Source organism: Mycteria americana, chromosome 17 (assembly GCF_035582795.1).
Source record: "Mycteria americana isolate JAX WOST 10 ecotype Jacksonville Zoo and Gardens chromosome 17, USCA_MyAme_1.0, whole genome shotgun sequence".
In the NCBI taxonomy this organism is placed as follows: Eukaryota; Metazoa; Chordata; class Aves; order Ciconiiformes; family Ciconiidae; genus Mycteria; species Mycteria americana.
Genome location: NC_134381.1, coordinates 10301558 through 10318972, shown reverse-complemented (window position 1 = coordinate 10318972; position 17415 = coordinate 10301558). Strand labels below are relative to the sequence as shown.

Here is a 17415-nt window from a genome sequence, read left to right as displayed (position 1 = left end):
ATCAAATATGGCCAATTTTCCTAAGACAGCCCATAAATTATTTGTATTCCCAACTGTGTACTTGGCAAAAAGTTTAAGTTAACCCAAATTCACGCATCCATCCAGCAATCCTACATGCAAATGAGGGTGACATCCAGCTACTCAATGTGCATGCCTAATTGCAATTTTCACACCAGCTTAAGGAGCCAAAGGCAAGAGTGGCTTGATCACGTCCCAGTGAGGCCAAGAGGAGCCCTGGTGCTCATTTCATGGCAAGACAGACAGGACTGCCTGGCCAACGGCTCAAGCTTGAGGACTTGGACACTCCCCTATTTAGTGAACACCAACAATAAATCCATCTGTGGAGAGCCAAAGCTCTTGGAAGGGCAAGCAACAAACATCTATGTTAGTCCTCACTCTCTTCAACCTGCCTGAAGCCCTCCAGCCCGTGCAGACACCAAACAAAAGCAAAAATAAAACCCTGCCACAAGTCACAGGCATATATGGACGCGCTACAGGGACTCAGAAGAGCCAGACCTTGCCCCAGAAAGTCGCACGCTCACCCCACAAGGCAAAGGGAGGTGGATAAAGGTGGGAAAGGGAGGAGGGAAAGAGAAATAGGTAACAAAGTCCCTGAAAATCAGAACATTTAAAAAAACCAGCCAACCAGACCAAAACATTTGATGTGTTATCCTTGCCCCACTGTCATCCTGCAAGATCTTGGTGCACCTTTTTGCATCTCTCACATCTCTGTTCCTTCTTCTTCCATTCCCTCTATGCCATGTTCAACTTAAGATTTCCCTTGTCATCTCCCTCTTAAAAAGGAACCCAAAACATTCGAGCCAAAGTTTCAAGCACTAAATTAGAGCCCAGCACCAGGGTGGGGGTGAAGAGCTGCTGCTACTCCACCCTGCCCATCGCTCCGGCCGGGCTGCGGCTGGACCTGCACCACAATTACAGGGCAGAGCAGCGCTGGGGACGAGGAGCCGAGGTCTGCACCGCAACCGGCCTAGAATAACAACGCTGCTCCCAGCGCTGCAGCAGCCAGCACTGCAGCCAGTGATTTATCAGAGAAAAAAAAAAAAAAAAAAAAAGCCAGCAGCTCCCTCAGTGCCGAAGGGGGACTGCATAACACACGAGCCCATCCATTTTTCAAGACAAGCTCATGATGTTGCATTCACGCTGTTTACTTAGTCTGGCCAGCACCAGAGTCCCTGACTCCGCTGATGAGGTGCAGAGGGCAGTCCCATCTGTTGGAGCAGAAGCACAATAAATAATTTAGGCCAGACTCATTTTATATAATAAACTTTCTTCCCTCTCTCTCTCTCTCTCTCTCCTCCTTTAACTCCGGTCCTGCATATGATGGATCAGGAATGAGCTTGTTTATCTCTCTGTGTGTACTCTGCCTGACAAATGTTGATGCAATGTTTTTATACATAAACGCCTCTTTTTGTTTCAGGTTGGGTGTGTGAGGTCTTTTCCTTGTGGGGTGGAGCAGTGGGGGGCAATGGTACGGAGGAAAATCAAACCCATAAAGCACTTTGTAAATTTAAATTCATGAATGCCTTTAAGAAATGCAGCGTGCCAGACTCTCAGTTGGTGTAAATCTGTGTCACTCTCATTATGTAAATAGAGATTTGCTGATATATAGCAGCCAGGGATGGCGACTTCAACTTTCATTTGGTGCAGTGCTCTAAAATGCCAGGCTAAGTGCAAACACTAATGCAATATTTCAAGGGAATGTTTAAACTGAAGCCTCAGTGTGTTAGTGCTCGGGCTCCTCGAGTAGCAGACGGTGATAGACAGAGTGGTGCCCAGCAGCCCACAGTATTAAGCCTCAAAATTTGCTTTAAGTGTCTCTCTCTAGGATTATTTTTCTGCCATGTTCAGCCCTGGTCAGACAATTACGCCACAGAAGATCTTTCTCGCAGTACTTGGGGTCTTCTAGGTAAGGCAGCATTTGCCATCTGATGGAAAAAAGGGCACCCTGAAAACATCAAGCCTTTCAGAACCCCAGTAAGGATTTTGGGGATTCTATTACACTACTGAGATGCAAAACTGTCCTCAGGGGGACTAAGTCCTTTGGGACGCGATGACTGGACGGTCTTGGAAGATACAGCTATTGCTTTGCAACCAGCCTTCCCCCAGAGGCACGCCGATCCAGCCCAGAGCACCCGACAGCCCAGACCTCCGAACACACAGGGGGGCGGTGACAGAGCTGCAGTTTGCTCTCACGCTGCAGCTCACCTCGTTCAAAGGAGCACATTTTCCCACTTTCTTCATTCCAGTCCTTCATTCCACCCATGAAATAGCCCTCTGCTCTCCTAAGCGCCATATCTTCTTCTCCCGACTGCTCGAACAAACCTGCCTAAGCCATCCTAAACCACCCTCCACCCAGATGAGTCCTCTGAAACCTCCCACAAACAGGCTGCTCTGCAGCTTTGCCGGTGACGCAAGCTCTTCTTTGCGTTGTAAAATAACTAGGATAAATGAACAAAATGACACGATGAATAAAACAGAGCTAAATGAGTGTTGGCCAATATTAACATAGCTGAATATTGTTGGTATATTAATTCAGTGCACCTGCCTGATTGCAAATAAAAAGTCTTTCTATCAGATGCAGGCATAGAAAATGTTCCTCACTGTACACATATAAGTGTCATGTAAATTCATGAGCTATGTGCAGGGTTAATAATAAACAAATTAAAAGAGGAGCTGCTCTAATTGAACAGGAGTATTTTAATACAGTTGCTGTTCCTGGCTCTGCAAGTTCATCACTTCTCGATGCACAATATGTTGTATTACATTCTGTTCTGGACACTCAGAAAAGGAGGATGTGCAGTCTGTGCTAAAATGCAAATTATGCCTTTCATTTTGGGGTGTAGAGCAACATCATCAGGGACAGTGTGTCTGCTGCCGATTCGCTTTGCACGGCCGTTCAAGAGGAGCCTGGCCAGCAAATGTCTGCATCTGCCCGGACAAGTGGCAGAAATACAGATGCCCTCATCACCAGGGTGAGCATCCATCCTGTCAGGCAACTGAATTCTTTGGAGCAGAAGCAGCACATCAAGGGGAGAAGAGAAAGCTGGGCAACATGTAGGACCCATGCAGGATGAAGACCCACCAAGAGCCTGATGAAGCCACGCGGCTCTTTTGACTAATCCTAGACCACTGCAAGATGCAAACCACTGCTGGGACCTTGCCCAGCTTGCCCATCCTCTATAAAGTCCGACACCCGAGGATGCAGAGCCCTCCCTTGGTCCTTCTGCTGGAGTCACGCAGGAGGAACCAGGACCGCGGTGTCTCAAGGGTTAAGCCAACCTCTCTGAGCGATGGCCCTGGCTCCCAGCCATGGGCTGAGCCCACAGCTGCATATTGACTTTCTGAGCTTGCAGGCACCCGATCGATGGAGCACAGTCAGGGCCTCTCGTTCTCAATCATGTCACAACCACAAGAAACGTTATTACTGTTCCATCAAAAAACAATAAATACACCAGGAGTGTAAAATGAGGTGGAGGTCTTTACAGCAATGCTCCCGGGCAGATGCGGGAGCGCAGCGGCCAGCGGACTCCAGCCAAGTCCCCGGGGACCAACAAGGCAACAGAGAGCCTTAATTAAAAACAAACAAAAAAATCCAACCCCCCCAAAAAACCCACAACAGGGCCCAGGTTAGCATCATTGCCACAAGAATGCCCCAACACCCGAGTAATCTCCTCAAGTACACCTTCAACCCACAGCAGACGCTTCCCAGTGCAGGCCAGCAATGATTTTGTTTCTCTCAGCGGCTGTATTTTACAACACGTGTGTCATCGGGCTGGGAGGTGAATAATGAAGGTTTGGAGCCAGCTGGCTGCTTTGTCCTCCAGCGGGAGGGAAAGCTGGGAACGCAACCCCTCCTGCCAGTGCCCCTGGGGAAGGCAGCCAGGTCCCGGGGGGTCCCCCGGGTGGGACCCCAACCCGACGGGATGGTAATTTGGACAAGCACCGAACTGCAGGAGGCAGTTTTCCATCTCTTGCTTATTGCTGACGAGCAGGTGGGATGGAGAACCACCTCGATGGGTGGGAGAAGAATGACGGCAAGGGGAGGACAACAGCTCAAGGGTACATAGGACAGAAAAGGGAACACTGCTGGATTTTAAAAGCTCAGGGGAGAAGGGAGGGGTAAACACCAGCTTAAAAAAAGGCCTCTGCAAGTTAAGGTACAGTGGCTCAGTCTGCGCTTAACCCCTGCAGAGAGCCAGGCCAGGAAGGACTTAGGGAAAAAATATTCAGCCTTTCTGTCTAACTGGTGGTTTCATATTTTGATAGAGCCCTTCCTGCGTCCCGGGGTACAACTGCGCTTGGTCACGTCCAGAGGTGCCTCAGCTGGTGCTGCCCTGCCTGCAGCCAGGCCGGGAGCAAGAAGAAATGGAAGCCAGAGGGTTTGATGCACGCCTGATGGCGACCGCAGAGGAAGCCACGGCAAACCTCTGGCATCGCTCCGGCGCTAAGGAGGAGGCTAAAGTGAGATCCTTGGTAGCGCAGAGATCTTGTTCTGATCCTCTGCCATGAAGCGAATTCTCCCTCCTATTCTTTCGGGGTCTTAGGTTACTCAATTAAGACAAAAAAGAAAGTTTTAAAAAAAAAAAAAAAGAGAGAGAGATAAGCAAGGCCACAACACAAATCCTTAACAGCAGTCACAGCCATTAGCTAAGACACACGCCAGAACAGCACAACACCCCTTACCTATCCAGACCTTCCCGTTTGAACCTGGTCATGGGCTTTTCCCACATTATCTGGGCAGAATTCAACCCAAATCTGCCAGAAGAGTAGGAAGCCCTACAAACACAGAGAGCTTGGGTCACCCCAGCTTATCCTTCCCAGCAGGGCACCCAGGAGGCAAACGGGATGCGGTTCCCCATCGGGAAACCAACTGTTGGGATCGGTGGAGGATGCTGCGGTGCATGCGAGCCTGCCACGGGTAGTGGGCTGCCTTATCTGCCAGAAAAACAGGGTCAGGACCTCGGCGATCAGTTAGGGAAGCATTTGCTGATAAGCACTCCTTCCTTGGAAAGGTGTTTTGCATTGTGACAGTGCTGACGGCAGCGGGACGTTATGTTCGGGCACATCTCCTGTGTTGCTGCTGCTCTCCTCCCTCCTGCGCTTTGCAGGAGAAACTTTGGAAAAACAGACCTCCGAGCAAGCCTGCCTTCAGAAACCCACCTGCAGGCACATTCTTTGCCCTTTTTGCTAACCAGACTGTCGGGATGCCTCAGGCCACATCGAGCCCCAGGTGGAGGCTGGCATTAGGGCTGCTGGGAGCCCCGTTCCCCGGATGAAACAGCAGTACACTAGAAGCTATTTTGAAAGCACGTTTGACTGCACTCGACATCTAGATGCACCAAGGCACCGAAACGGTGTCAAGCTCCAAGCTTCGTTTGTTTTGCTCACGCAAACCTGCTGAAATCAATGAATTTACTCACGCGAGACGACGGCTGCTGGTACACGCGTTCCCCTGGGCCGCTGCTGCACCAGCCTGCGGCCCCGCACGCCGCTCCGCCGGGCTGCGTCGAGACAGGAGCCGCTCTCCTCCTGCCAGCACAGCCCCGATTCTGGTGCCCCATCACTCAAACCGGGATTGCTCAAGGGCACTGCGTGCACTCCTCTAGTTTCAAACCCAAACCGAGCTGCTCTGGCAGCTGAGGCTGATCCCACCTCAGCCTCTGTGCAAAGCCGGAGCCCGTCTGTGCTATGGTGAATCTTCCACTAGATGTCAGGCCAAAATTCCCGCTGGGTGCAGGGCTGGGAGCGATGGTCCCCATCTGCCCAGGCAGCTGCGCACGGGTACCCGCTTGCCTGTCTGCCTCTGCCAGGGAGGGGGAATAGGCTTGAACTGTGGGTGAACTAAAGCAATGAGGAGTGTATTGGTACAAGGGCCATTTGGAGACTCAGCCCGGGGAGCGAGGAGAGCGGGTTTTCATTTTCGGCATTGCCAAGCACATGGATTGCGCTCGAATGGTGCTTGTGCACCACTTACTGACCCCGAGGCTCGAGTTCAGCAGCCCCCAAAACACAGGTCGCTCCCGGTCCCAGGTGAGGACTCAGCAATAACGAATGAATATACAACTCCGGTCAAAGTGTGGTGCTAAACTATGGGATGTGGGGCCACGGTCCACAGAAGTGCTTGGGAGCAGCTGCCTTCGATGAGACACCCCGCAGCTGGAGGCTTCTGCAGGCAGCAGTTTACAAAGCAGCGGCTGCTAGGGACAAAACTGATTTAAAGTAACATCAAAACCAAACACACAAAGCCTAAGTTACTGCATTGCTAAAGCACATAAATCAGTCTCTAGTGCTCGCTGGTAGAGACCAATAATCCACCTAAAGAAAAGGCGAGGTGCTGCACGAGAGCCACCTTCCCACCCGGAGCAGTCTGGGACACAAAAGGAGCGTAAGGAAAGACCCGCGGCAGGGGTGCAGGCACGACCCTGGCACCATCCTGGACCCAAACAAAACCAAACCCTCTACCAGAACTCACACCACCAGCTGGAACAAGGACGCAGCATCGCTGTTGAACTTCATTTTACTGTGCTAACAGCTATTTTGTGTGTTTGCTTATCCTGTTTTCCCAGTGCCACAGCCCAGTTCCCGCATCGGAACGAGAAGCCGCGTGCCAAAGGGTGCAAACAGAGAGCAGAGGCTTTGTCAGCCTTACTCTTGGTTTTAATCCGAAGAAAACCACTTAATGCATTTGACTAGCGTGGCTGTTCCCCAGCCCCTTTGCCCCTGGATGCAAAGGTCTGCCCTGAACCCTACCATAAGCTCCTTTTGGGGCTAAATCAGAGGAGGTTGCTATTACACAGGATGAGCAGTATTTTAGGGCTTCAGTGATACACCACGGTCCCACTTTGCACACACAAAACGAGCCAAGGCTTCAGCCAAAGAGGAGAAAAACGTGGGTACTCACTCTCTCTCCAGGGTCACCCATTAAGCCCACGGGTCCAGTTGGTCCTGGAGGTCCTGGAAGGCCCTAGCATAGAAAAGACCGAAGAAAAATAAGCCGCTAAAGAAAAACGCGTTATTATTTGTAACATATTTGTACAATGAGCAGGAAAAGAATTAGAGCCTTCTGTTTATTTTTGCACCAGAAAATCGACCCCGAAGCGCTCTGTACACATGCGTGGCATATGGAAGCAACAGAGCCTGGGAACAGCTGCGTGCGGAGCCCTCCCCGCGCACCCAGCACCCCAGAGCCGCGCGCATCCTTCGCTGCAAGGTGTAGACAAAGTGCCACTTACTGCTGGCCCTTCGGGACCAGGTGGGCCTTCCACCAGCATACCCTAAGCAAAAGAAAGGAGAAAAAAAAAAAAAAAAAAGTGATTAGCAAGGCACATCCTCAAAGTCACTTTGACTACAGGGCTGGAAAGCCCAATGCTTTATCTGTTCTTAAGTATTTCAGGTCCTGCTGCTAGGTCTAGGCATCCCAGAGCTGAAGGTTTAGGCGTCCCACTCTCTCTGGATGACATCTCCTGTGTCCCCATTGCTAGAGGCACTGCCCACCAAAAAGCCAAATGCCATCTATGCGAATCACGCAGGGCACGGTAAAACAGCCCCTTCCCCCAGCACCAAGCCCACCCTCGCCCCGGCACAGGGTCACCTTGCTAACCACAACCCTTCTCCCTCAGCTCGTGGCCAGGCAAAGGGCAAACCCTGGGGCACAGCAAGCCTTGAGGGTGCTGGAGCGGGAGGAGAGCTCCTCTTCAGGAGGAAGCTGTTTCTAGACCCAAGCAGCTTCGAGGAAAAAAAAAAAAAGTTAACAATCAAATTGCAAGGGTTTTTTTTTTTTTTTTTTAAATTACTTTCCCAGCAGACTGCATGCTGTGATTTACTCTGTGTACCTAGGAAATCACTGTGTGGGCAAAATGGTAGAATAATGTTATTCCATTCCTTTTAATCTAAATATTTTGTCATAGCTTTAAATCAGGTCTATCATACACTCAGTAGAATTGAGCTTGTTTTTTTTTTTCCCCTCACGGGTATGTAAGAGGCAGGAAAGAAACCTCCTAATAAACCTGGCAAACGCTTTCCAGAAGGCAGCAGGATGATGTTGGGAAAAGCCCCCCAGCAAGCACTGCCCTTTTATTTCTGGACCAGTGACTGTGCCCCCAGCAGCACCCAGGTCGAGCCAAAGCAGTCCCAGCGCTTGCCAGCCCAGCTGTAGCAGACAGGGACGTTTCTCCTATGGGATGAAATCAGCCTGTAAAAATAGGTAGATAAGCAGTCGGCTCATATGGGAGAAACCCGGAGGAAGCAAGTGCAGGGACTGGTCTCGGGTCACCCTTGGCCGGTCTGCTGGGCTCAGGCTCTGGTGCCGAAAGCCTCGGCTGACCCCACGGCAGCCAGTACAGCAGATAGGGCTGAGCTGAACAAATCTGAAACGTCTAGAGGAAAATCCAGGCATTCCTGCCTCAAAAGCCACAGCCTCTAAGCCCAGAGGAACAAAAAATAGGGTAAAACTTGCCACTGTGAACCATTCCTGCTTCCATTAGTGGGATGCATGTTTCTGCACCACTAATGCACGGCCAGCACCATTTTCTGTCTTTCCCAGTGTCCATACTACTCATTACCACCTCGTTCAAAATCTGGCTTCCGCTTCATTTGGATGCGTTAGGGGAAATTTTCTGCTGCTGTCATCACAGAAGCGCCTGTGCAGTCGTTCTTCATCAGTAAAGAATTTAGGTCATGGACTTCGCCCCGTGCCCATTTTGACAGCGGTTTCTCTGTCTGCCATGGAGACACTGCTCTCTTCTGGGTGGGAATTAGGGGTGGACCCTACACGACATTCCTCCAACCTGCGCTAAGTATGAGCTATTTGCTGTTAGAGGCTACCAAGAAGAGGCAAGCTATGCTGATGGAGAAGGTGTCCCTCAGGACATCCACTAAGCACCGGCTCCTTTTCAGACACACGATGAGGACATTGCGTAGGAAACCCCAGAGGTCCCAGCAAACCTTTCCCCGTATGGACACCCCAAGGTCCATCCCTGTCGAGACCAACGATGGCACGTTTTGGTGTGGCAGGCTCCAAAACAGAAACTAATAATTGTCTCTGGGCTGGTGCAGAGAGCCACAGCCCACATAGGTGTCCCCAGGATATTTTTGGGCTACTGGGTGCCAGCATCCCCACGGTCTGAGCATGCAAAGCACTGAGGCTCTGCCTCCCACCGAGACGCTCCTCCGCACGGGGGAAGGGCCTGGGCTAATTAGCCAATTTGCGATGCAAACATCCTTGGCATCTTCCCATATTTATCTGTTGGTTTATGTTGAGCTCTAGGCTTTAGGGACATCTGGAGATTCTCTTCGGCAAGAAACCTCCACTGTTTATATGACTGCTCATCAACAGGAACGATGGAAATGTGGGAGGGTTTGGGGACCAGGACCAGCGGAGGGATGCCACCGAGAGCAATCGCCTTGGGGGGTAGGCAAGCAAACCACGGATTTGGGACTGTCCCAGGGGAAAACAGGGTGGTGCTTCCACTCAATCAACACCCAGGCGCTACCCGCAAGTGAAGTGAATATCACAGAAACAGCCCAAAAGCTGGCTGCAACAGGCAGAGGTGCCGTGCAAAGGCTGATCAAACCCTCCCCGAAGGCAGGCGCGAGCACCAGGGTCCCCCACGAAGGACAGAGGGCTTTGGGGAGGTGAGGGCAGCCTGGTGCCTCCAGAGCTGGGGTGCAGGGGGTCCCAGCCATCCCCGGCTCCAGCCCTCCTCGCCCTGCGCCTGTGCTGCCCTGCTGCCTCCAGCGAGCGTCAGCACAGAGCAAGGATTGAAGGACAGGCGGTTTGAAGGAAAAGGAGAGGAAATCCAGCAGAATCCGACTTCTGCGTTTCGTTTTTATTCCTCCTCTGCTGCAGCTCCCATCAGAAAAAAAAAAAGAGCTAAAGAGTGCAGCAAATCTGAATTTCTCTCTGCTGAAGAGGAACCGCACGGAGAGGGAAAAGGCGGCATTTGGTCTTGTTTACTTTCTGGCAAAAGCTATACATGCTCCAGTGTTTTGAAATAGCGAAGGCAGCCAAATTCTTTCTGGATGATTAAACTTAACTATTTTGTTCGCTTTGTAGCATTTCAGATTGGTTCTGGACATGGCAGGCTGGGTTTCTGCCATCGTTTTTGTGGGGTTGGGCTGCCCCTCACCCTTCCCACTCCTCCGATAAGCAAATTGCTTGTTCCTCCTTTTGTTTGCAGAGTGAGAGCAAGACCCAGAAAGGAAGAGAAGCAAGGAAAGGTCGGAAATGCTTTTATGAGGCACTCCTTCAGGCTGTTCAAGCCGTGCTGCTGCACCCCAGCTTCTCCCTGGCCTCCCCCCGCCGCTATCTGCAAAAGCATCAGGCAAAGAAAGGAGGAAGAATTAAAAGAAAAATAATGGCCTCCGAGTGATGGGAAGTGCCACCCCGATGCCGGGCGCCGCGCTGGCCCTCTGCCAAGGAAAATTAGGTTAATTGAGTTGCTGGTGTGCAGCGAGCGTGCGCTCGGCCCTTCGGGGACGAGGCTCAAGGGGAGGTGGTTGCAAGGACCCGAAGCCCCATTTCCAGCCCGGGGAGGAGCAGGCATGGGGGGTACCTCGGCATCCTGACACGCAACGAGGGACAGACACACGGCCATCAACCGACAGCCTCTTGCTCTGCTCAACGGGCACCTCTGAGCAAACACCACCCAGCCCCACCACGAGGGCAGCTGGGGAGCGGCTCCATCCTCACCTACGGGGGTGCTCAGTTGGGCACCCACATGTTTTGCAGACTATAAAGGACACAAGCAATTCATAACCATTCTTTAAAAAGAAAAAAAAAAACTCAGAAACAAGCCAGGGCAGAATCGCAAAGAAAGAGGGCACCAGGTTCCGCTCCCGGGACGACACAGAGTTTCTCTGAAAGTGGAAAGCTGGTGGGACCCTGGAGCAGGCGCAGGAGCAAACCTCTCCTCTCCCACAGCTGTGTGCAGGGAGAACCCTTTTATTTCCACAGAGATGAACCCATTAGTTGGATAATTAAAGCCGGCCCCAAGCTGCAAGTTCAGGTCAGGATATGACCCGGCCACCGGCTGCGGGCGCTCGGGGGAGCGGGTTCGCTGCCGAGTTGGGGGCACTTCAAAACCTCTGGAGAGGCGAGACGTGTCCTCTGCCTAATGCTTCAGTTCTAAAAGGCTTAGGTTTTATTTTGGTAAATGAGAGATTTCATGGGAAATTTTGTACTTCCCTCATAATTTAGGTCATTTCTTGAAGTTTAAAAAAAGAAAAATAAAATTACAGTATTTTATATTAAAAGTTTTTAAATGAACCAAGTAATTCTTCCATGGGAAGTTCTCCTCCCAGCTGTACCACAGAGCACCAAGCCATAACGAACATACCCTTTGTACCTTTTTCCTTGGGGAAAAAAAAAAACCAACCCAAACCAAAACAAAAAACTAAAAAAAACCCCACCCAAAAAGACACCACCAAAAACCCAGATGGTCCTTACCGGCTCAATAATCGCAGGCTCCCCCTTCTGTCCTTTCTCACCCCGTGGGCCACCGATCTGTAGCACACAAGGGAAACACAAAGCCAGCCAGTCAAAGAGGACATCACCTGCATCAGCATCACGGCTCCGAGCAGGAGCTAGAGATCCCGGGACAACTTCTGCGACCAAAGGACTGCTGATGTTCGTGTCGAAAAGAAAGGGGGCACCTCCTCCTCGCCTTGTGCAAAACACACGCGTTGCAGGTGGATGAATCCAAGCGAGGTGCTCTCGCTGCTTTTTGCGGTGCTAATCTCTATGCTATAAACTATGGGAAGACAAACATTTTGAACTAGGCTCGCCCTCAATGAAAAATTAACTCTCTTACCCCTTCGTAGATGGTGTCCTGGTTAGCAGGCATGCCGGGGCCGATATCAGGAGAGACCGTTCGGTCATAATAGTTATCATAATAATTCCCATCGTATTCTTTTATTGTTTCCTCGGTGAAATCTTTATCCAGGTCGTCTCCTCCTTGAGCAGCCTGGAAACAAAAGAGCAGCAACATGTCAGGCTGCAAATCTCTCTAGGCTGCACACGCTGGAAATATAAGGGGAAGACTGCGGTTTCTGCAAAGTGAGGACGCTTTATAATAATAGTTGCAAATAAAAAGCACAAGGAAACTTAAATTCTGGAGTTTTAACGTCTCCAGTGACCTCCAAGGGTCTTCTCCAACGGCAGGCAAGAAGGATGGAAGGATCTTTATGTCAAAGTGTACACCCTGGCTTTCCCCGGGATTTCTCTGTCGATCGCTGAAATAACACTGTGAGCGTAAAAGTTTGAGCGAGGAAAACAAAACACAGCACAAAGCAACAGCTCACGTCAGGAGCTATCCCACAAATTCTAAAGGCCCAAAGAAAGAGGGAATGGAAGTTTCAAACCCCAAGCCCTACTCATCTCTCACAGCCTCAACATCAGGGACACTGAATTATTAAGCATAAAAAGTCACACATCCAGTCCTGCATTTAAAATGCACATCAAAACCACAACGTGTCATTATGAGTATCTGATTACAGGAGGAAATGTGGAAAAATCCAAGTTTGCTTCTACGAAAACCTCCTGTTCGTTTCGTCTGGGATCCAAGTTGCGATCGTGCTTGTCCAAAGAGAAGAAGCAGAAATTTTTACAAATCTGATGCATTAATCCCTGAATCCTTTCTGAATCGTTACAGCAACAGATGCTATGGATCACAAGCAAGGACATCAAGACAAGTATCAGAATTTCCTTGCTTCGCTCCATACCCCTGTGCTTTCTGCAGCCTGGCAGGCAACCGTCTCTTGGCATCCTTCACTGTAAAGAAGAACATGTGCTGGTGATTTTTTGTTTGTTTGTTTCTTTCCCATCCAGGTAAATGGCCAAAATAGTCCACAAATTGAATTATTTCCAGAGCTTCCCACAGAAATTATCTCCTCGCTACTATGAATTCAAAATCACTTAAATGCCACCACCACTTCCAGACCATGTTTCTGTGCCAAAACTGCTCAGAACCCATAAGCACGAGCATCTGTATCTCAACTCAAGAGGTTTTAAAGTAAGAATAAGCCTAATGCTAAGGCAATCATCGCTCTGCCACCTCATCTTCTTCTACCTCTGCAAATACCAACTGGTCTTTGCAGAAATTACCCAATCACCCAATTAGAAAACTTGGAAAAGTTAGCATTATTTTTTCTTTGTACCCTTCAAATGGATCTAGTGCTATCACACACGTCTTTTATCCTGTTCGAAATCTTTTATCTAGGCTTGCACTTTGAAACCTTAAAACCTGTTTATCTTGCTATAAAGCTTTTGGGGATAACACAGCAAGCTTTTTTCAAATTGCGTTTCTTGAAATGAATGTCAAAAATGTCTGGTTTGATATTTTGATTAAGGTCCCCAAGTCAATTTGCATGGAAAGAGATGATATTTTGAATAACCGGGCAGAGAAGGAGGAAAGTTCTCCGTGCTGAGATTTGCAGGTGCTTTGGAGAAAAACCAAAACAAAAGCCTAAAAATAATCTCCTTAACCATGCTGTTAGACAACCTGAATCAGAAAACAGTCTGCAAAGAAAACAGGAGGTCCAAAAATCAGCGTGCAAAACACTGTGGCTCTCCTTTGCTGATAACAGCTTCACTTAAATCACCTTTCACTCTTCCCTTTTGAGAAGCAACGCAGATACGAAGCCCTGGTATATGCATCCGGACAAGTAAAGCAAACTGCCTGATGAATAGCAGGCAATGAAGAAAATAGATCTGTCCCCAGCTCCTCTTGTTCACGGGAGTACTGCTGCCTACTAAATCTCGGAATTGCTTCACCGGCATTTATCATGGAGTTATTAGCCATAATGAAACCCAAGCCCAGGAGAGTTCAGTGACTAAACCTGCCTCCAAAACCTCTCGGCACAGGCTCCACAAAGTTTCACTCGTGCAAAACTAAACCCCCTTTTAATTCCCACTGTAGGAATTAGAGCCTTCCCAAAACACAGACAGGTGAACTTCAACACGGACGGACACGTCCCGATCTCGCCACAGGTCCGTGAAGGGATGCCAAAAATTACCATCCCGCACCAGACCTACGTTATCCTCTCCGATCCCACGACCTCCAGCGAGCAGTGCCAGGGCTGGCCCCGCCGGCAGCTCGGGGGACGCCCGGTGTCCCAGCCCGCCTCGTCCCCGCCGCACGCCTGCATCCCTGTGCAACACCGCAGGGGCTCCGGCTGCTGGCAGAAACCGGGGACTACTTGAAATTACACCACGCTTACTCACGACCACGAGCACTATTTTTTTCCCTAAACTAGCCAAAAAAAGATTTTTTTTTATTTTTTTTTTTTTTTAAGAGCAAATAAACTTCTCCAACCACTTTAGCAGTCTATCTCCTGCTGAAACCCTGTTCCTAATAACAGGTATTAGGCAGGCAATTACACACCAGCTCCTGATCCTCACTTCCATATCGCTCATAAAGCGGCTTGGTCTGCTGCTGGATTAAAGGATTTGGTTTCCCCAAGAGTTCATGGCTGCAGGCAGGGCCCTTGGCTCCCACTCCAAGGGGTAAACCTGAAATCCATATCCTCTTGGGTATTTGTCCCTCAGGCTGGCGCTTTTTGGGAGTCTTCCCTACGTCACATTCCGTTAGCCTTCGCCTCGGTGCACGGGAATCTCCTTCAGCCAGGCAAGTTATGTCCTTTTCTCTGCTCATCAGCTAAAAGATTCACTGGAGCCACCTCCCGCCCCGGAGCACTCCTGCAGCCCTCCCCATCCAAACGCCGTCTCTTTTGGAGCTGCTGGAGGTGGACAGTTTGCTCCCTCTCCCCACGAGAAGCTTCGCTGAGAGCAGGCTGAGCTTTCACATAGGAAAGCTTCGACATGCGTTTCCCTACCTGAACTTTCCTTCTCTTCTATTTCCTTTTCCTAGCAACTAAAGTGGCCCTTGAGCCTCTTATTTCCTCTTCCAATTTTTTTTTAAGGTCACGCTATCCAATCTTTAATTCCTCTCTATTAGAAAGTTCAAGCTTGGCCAAAGATTTCTGGCTCTTTGTCAGGAAGCAGAAAAGTTTCCCACCCATGAGTTCCCCCAGGTTGGTGCTCGCTTCCTCGATACGCTGGAGCCTTTTCTGTTTCTCTCCGTGTATCGTTTTGGGCTGCTCAGCCTCCTCCTCCAGCGCATTTTTTATCCCCAGTTGGCTGGACTCGATCCCTGCCACGCCACCAGCCCTCGGGGCGGCTGGCTCCCCTCCTGCCTCGCTCCAACCGCTCAGCTCTTTGCTTGGACGCTTTCCCCGACACCTTTTCATTCAAGCTTCCAGGTCCAGCTCCAAATACGTTGGCCAACTTTTGCTGTCTCTTTTGCCACTCTCCAGCGCCTCCCCGAAAGCCTTCAGTTTTGACAGGCCCATAACTAAGTTATTCTTCTCCATTTCAGGAGGAACCACAAAACTCTGCCAAGTCCCATCCTACCTCCCAGGAAACATTATCCCACTATCGACTCCTCTTGCCGACACTCCTGGATAACAAAGAATTTTCCTTGTCTAGCGTAGTTATTTCCTTGCATAGCGAGCTATACAGCATGCAGCTGCACGACAATTTATCTCCGTCTCATCTAAGGATGAGACCAACGTTTGTCTATTTGAGCACCAATATAAAAGGCAAGAACTGGGCAAGTCTTAAGGATAGAAAAGTCTCAAGTGCAACATATTTCACTCGAAGCATATTAAAGTGCGGGTAACTAAAAAGGTAATTGCTCCAACAGAAACGTCAGCTGTGGGATCTCAACTGAACTCATCTTTGAGCAGATCTGTGCAGAAAATGGAGGGGCTCTCTCTGGGTGAATGCAGTAGTTTGAAATCAAGGGTTTGTCCCAGTGTTGAAACGTTTTTTTTTTTTTAAAAATTACAATCCCAAAAACATAAAGATGCTATTCAGTGGGAATGACAACATGAAAAATATTGAAGTTCTCCATCAAATCAACATTTTAAGGATTTATATTAATAGCTTTGAAATAAAATTCTTTTACGTGGATTTTAACACCAACCCTCGTTTTTCTTTTTGTCAGACACACACTTCTCGCAGGAAAACGCAGATGTCAATATGAACAGATTTTTCCAGGGAAATAATCTTCAACCAAATTCTAAATATCTATTCCACACCCTGAAATATCTGGAGTGAAAATATTTTACAAGAAACTTCCTCTTCCAACACAGCTGCCCAAACCACTTACAGATTTACCATATGGATGATCACATCTCCTTTGCTCTCAGGGCTACGAAATACCAGAATTAATAAAAAACAAAGTGAAAGGAAAAGACATTCATTAAAATTACATCGGTCTCGTTGTAGGTGATGACGGTACTCGTGGGGAGTTCAGCTTCCACAGCGTTTTCAGTGAGTCCACCCTGGGGGTCTACTTCTTCGTTGTAGTTGACATCTTCATAGGGGAGAGGCGTGAAGTACTCTTCGTTAATGGTTTCATAGTTGTACTCATCCACGAGGGGATCGTCCACCGTAGCATCCCCCTTCGTCTGCTTGCCGGGGTCCCCTCCATCAGGTGATGGCGTGGGGGCAGGATAGTCCTATTGCAGAAAAAATGCCAGAATCAGAGAAACAAAAAGAAAATTCTGCATCATTCTCCACCTCCCCCTCTATAAAGACACTGTTTATCAAAAGCATCTTTGCCAGGACCCCGTGTCGGTACCTGCTTGGTTTCAGGTCTCTCTCCAGCAGCCACTTCGGGAGTGCCGGGTTTGGTGGTGGGTGCTTCTGGCTTTACAGCTTCATCAACATCTTCGTAGTAAGGGTATTCATAGTAGTAGGTGTCACCTTCTCCCTCCCCATCGGTGTACTGCAAAGAGAAGATGAGAAGCAGAAAATAAGCTGGCAGCACCCAAGCACATTCCTGCCAGCTCTTTTAGACATTATTTCATGTCAACGGGGCCACGCTGTGATGTGGGGTCATGCAGTGAAATCTTTCCCTTCCTCTTGTTCAGCAGCTTCTGCGAAACGTTCACCAAGAGCCTGGCTTTGGGCTGCTTTGGCAATGGCTGTGATTTGAGGAGGTTCCCAATCGTCTCTCGGTCCTGTGGCACGCTCTGCCTTGTCAGAGAGGATGGACCTACCCTGCAGCAATTCAGTCACCCATGATCACAGAATCGCAGAGGTTGGAAAAGACCTTTAAGATCATCGAGTCCAACCGTAAACCCAACACTGCCAAGCCCACCACTAGACCATGTCCCTAAGCACCTCAGCCAAACGTCCTTTAAATACCTCCAGGGATGGGGACTCAACCCCTTCCCTGGGCAGCCTGTTCCAATGCTTGATAACCCTTTCAGTGAAGTAAAATTTCCTAATATCCAATCTAAACCTCCCCTGGTGCAACTTGAGGCCATTTCCTCTCATCCTATGGCTTGTTACCTGGGAGAAGAGACCGACCCCCACGTGATAACACA

The 17415-nt window shown here is 49.5% G+C and overlaps 1 protein-coding gene across 2 annotated transcripts in view; it reads right to left on the bottom strand.

Moving 5' to 3' along the window:
- COL5A1 (collagen type V alpha 1 chain) overlaps nucleotides 1–17415 on the bottom strand; it is a 162141-nt gene that overhangs the window by 69646 nt on the left and 75080 nt on the right. For both annotated transcript variants that reach the window (XM_075519479.1, XM_075519480.1), the window contains exons 6-11: nucleotides 16665–16811; nucleotides 16294–16542; nucleotides 11832–11984; nucleotides 11468–11524; nucleotides 7254–7295; nucleotides 6923–6985 (exon numbers count right to left, since the gene is read on the bottom strand). In XM_075519479.1, coding sequence (XP_075375594.1) covers nucleotides 6923–6985; nucleotides 7254–7295; nucleotides 11468–11524; nucleotides 11832–11984; nucleotides 16294–16542; nucleotides 16665–16811 — 711 coding nt within the window. The remainder of the gene's footprint in view (nucleotides 1–6922; nucleotides 6986–7253; nucleotides 7296–11467; nucleotides 11525–11831; nucleotides 11985–16293; nucleotides 16543–16664; nucleotides 16812–17415) is intronic.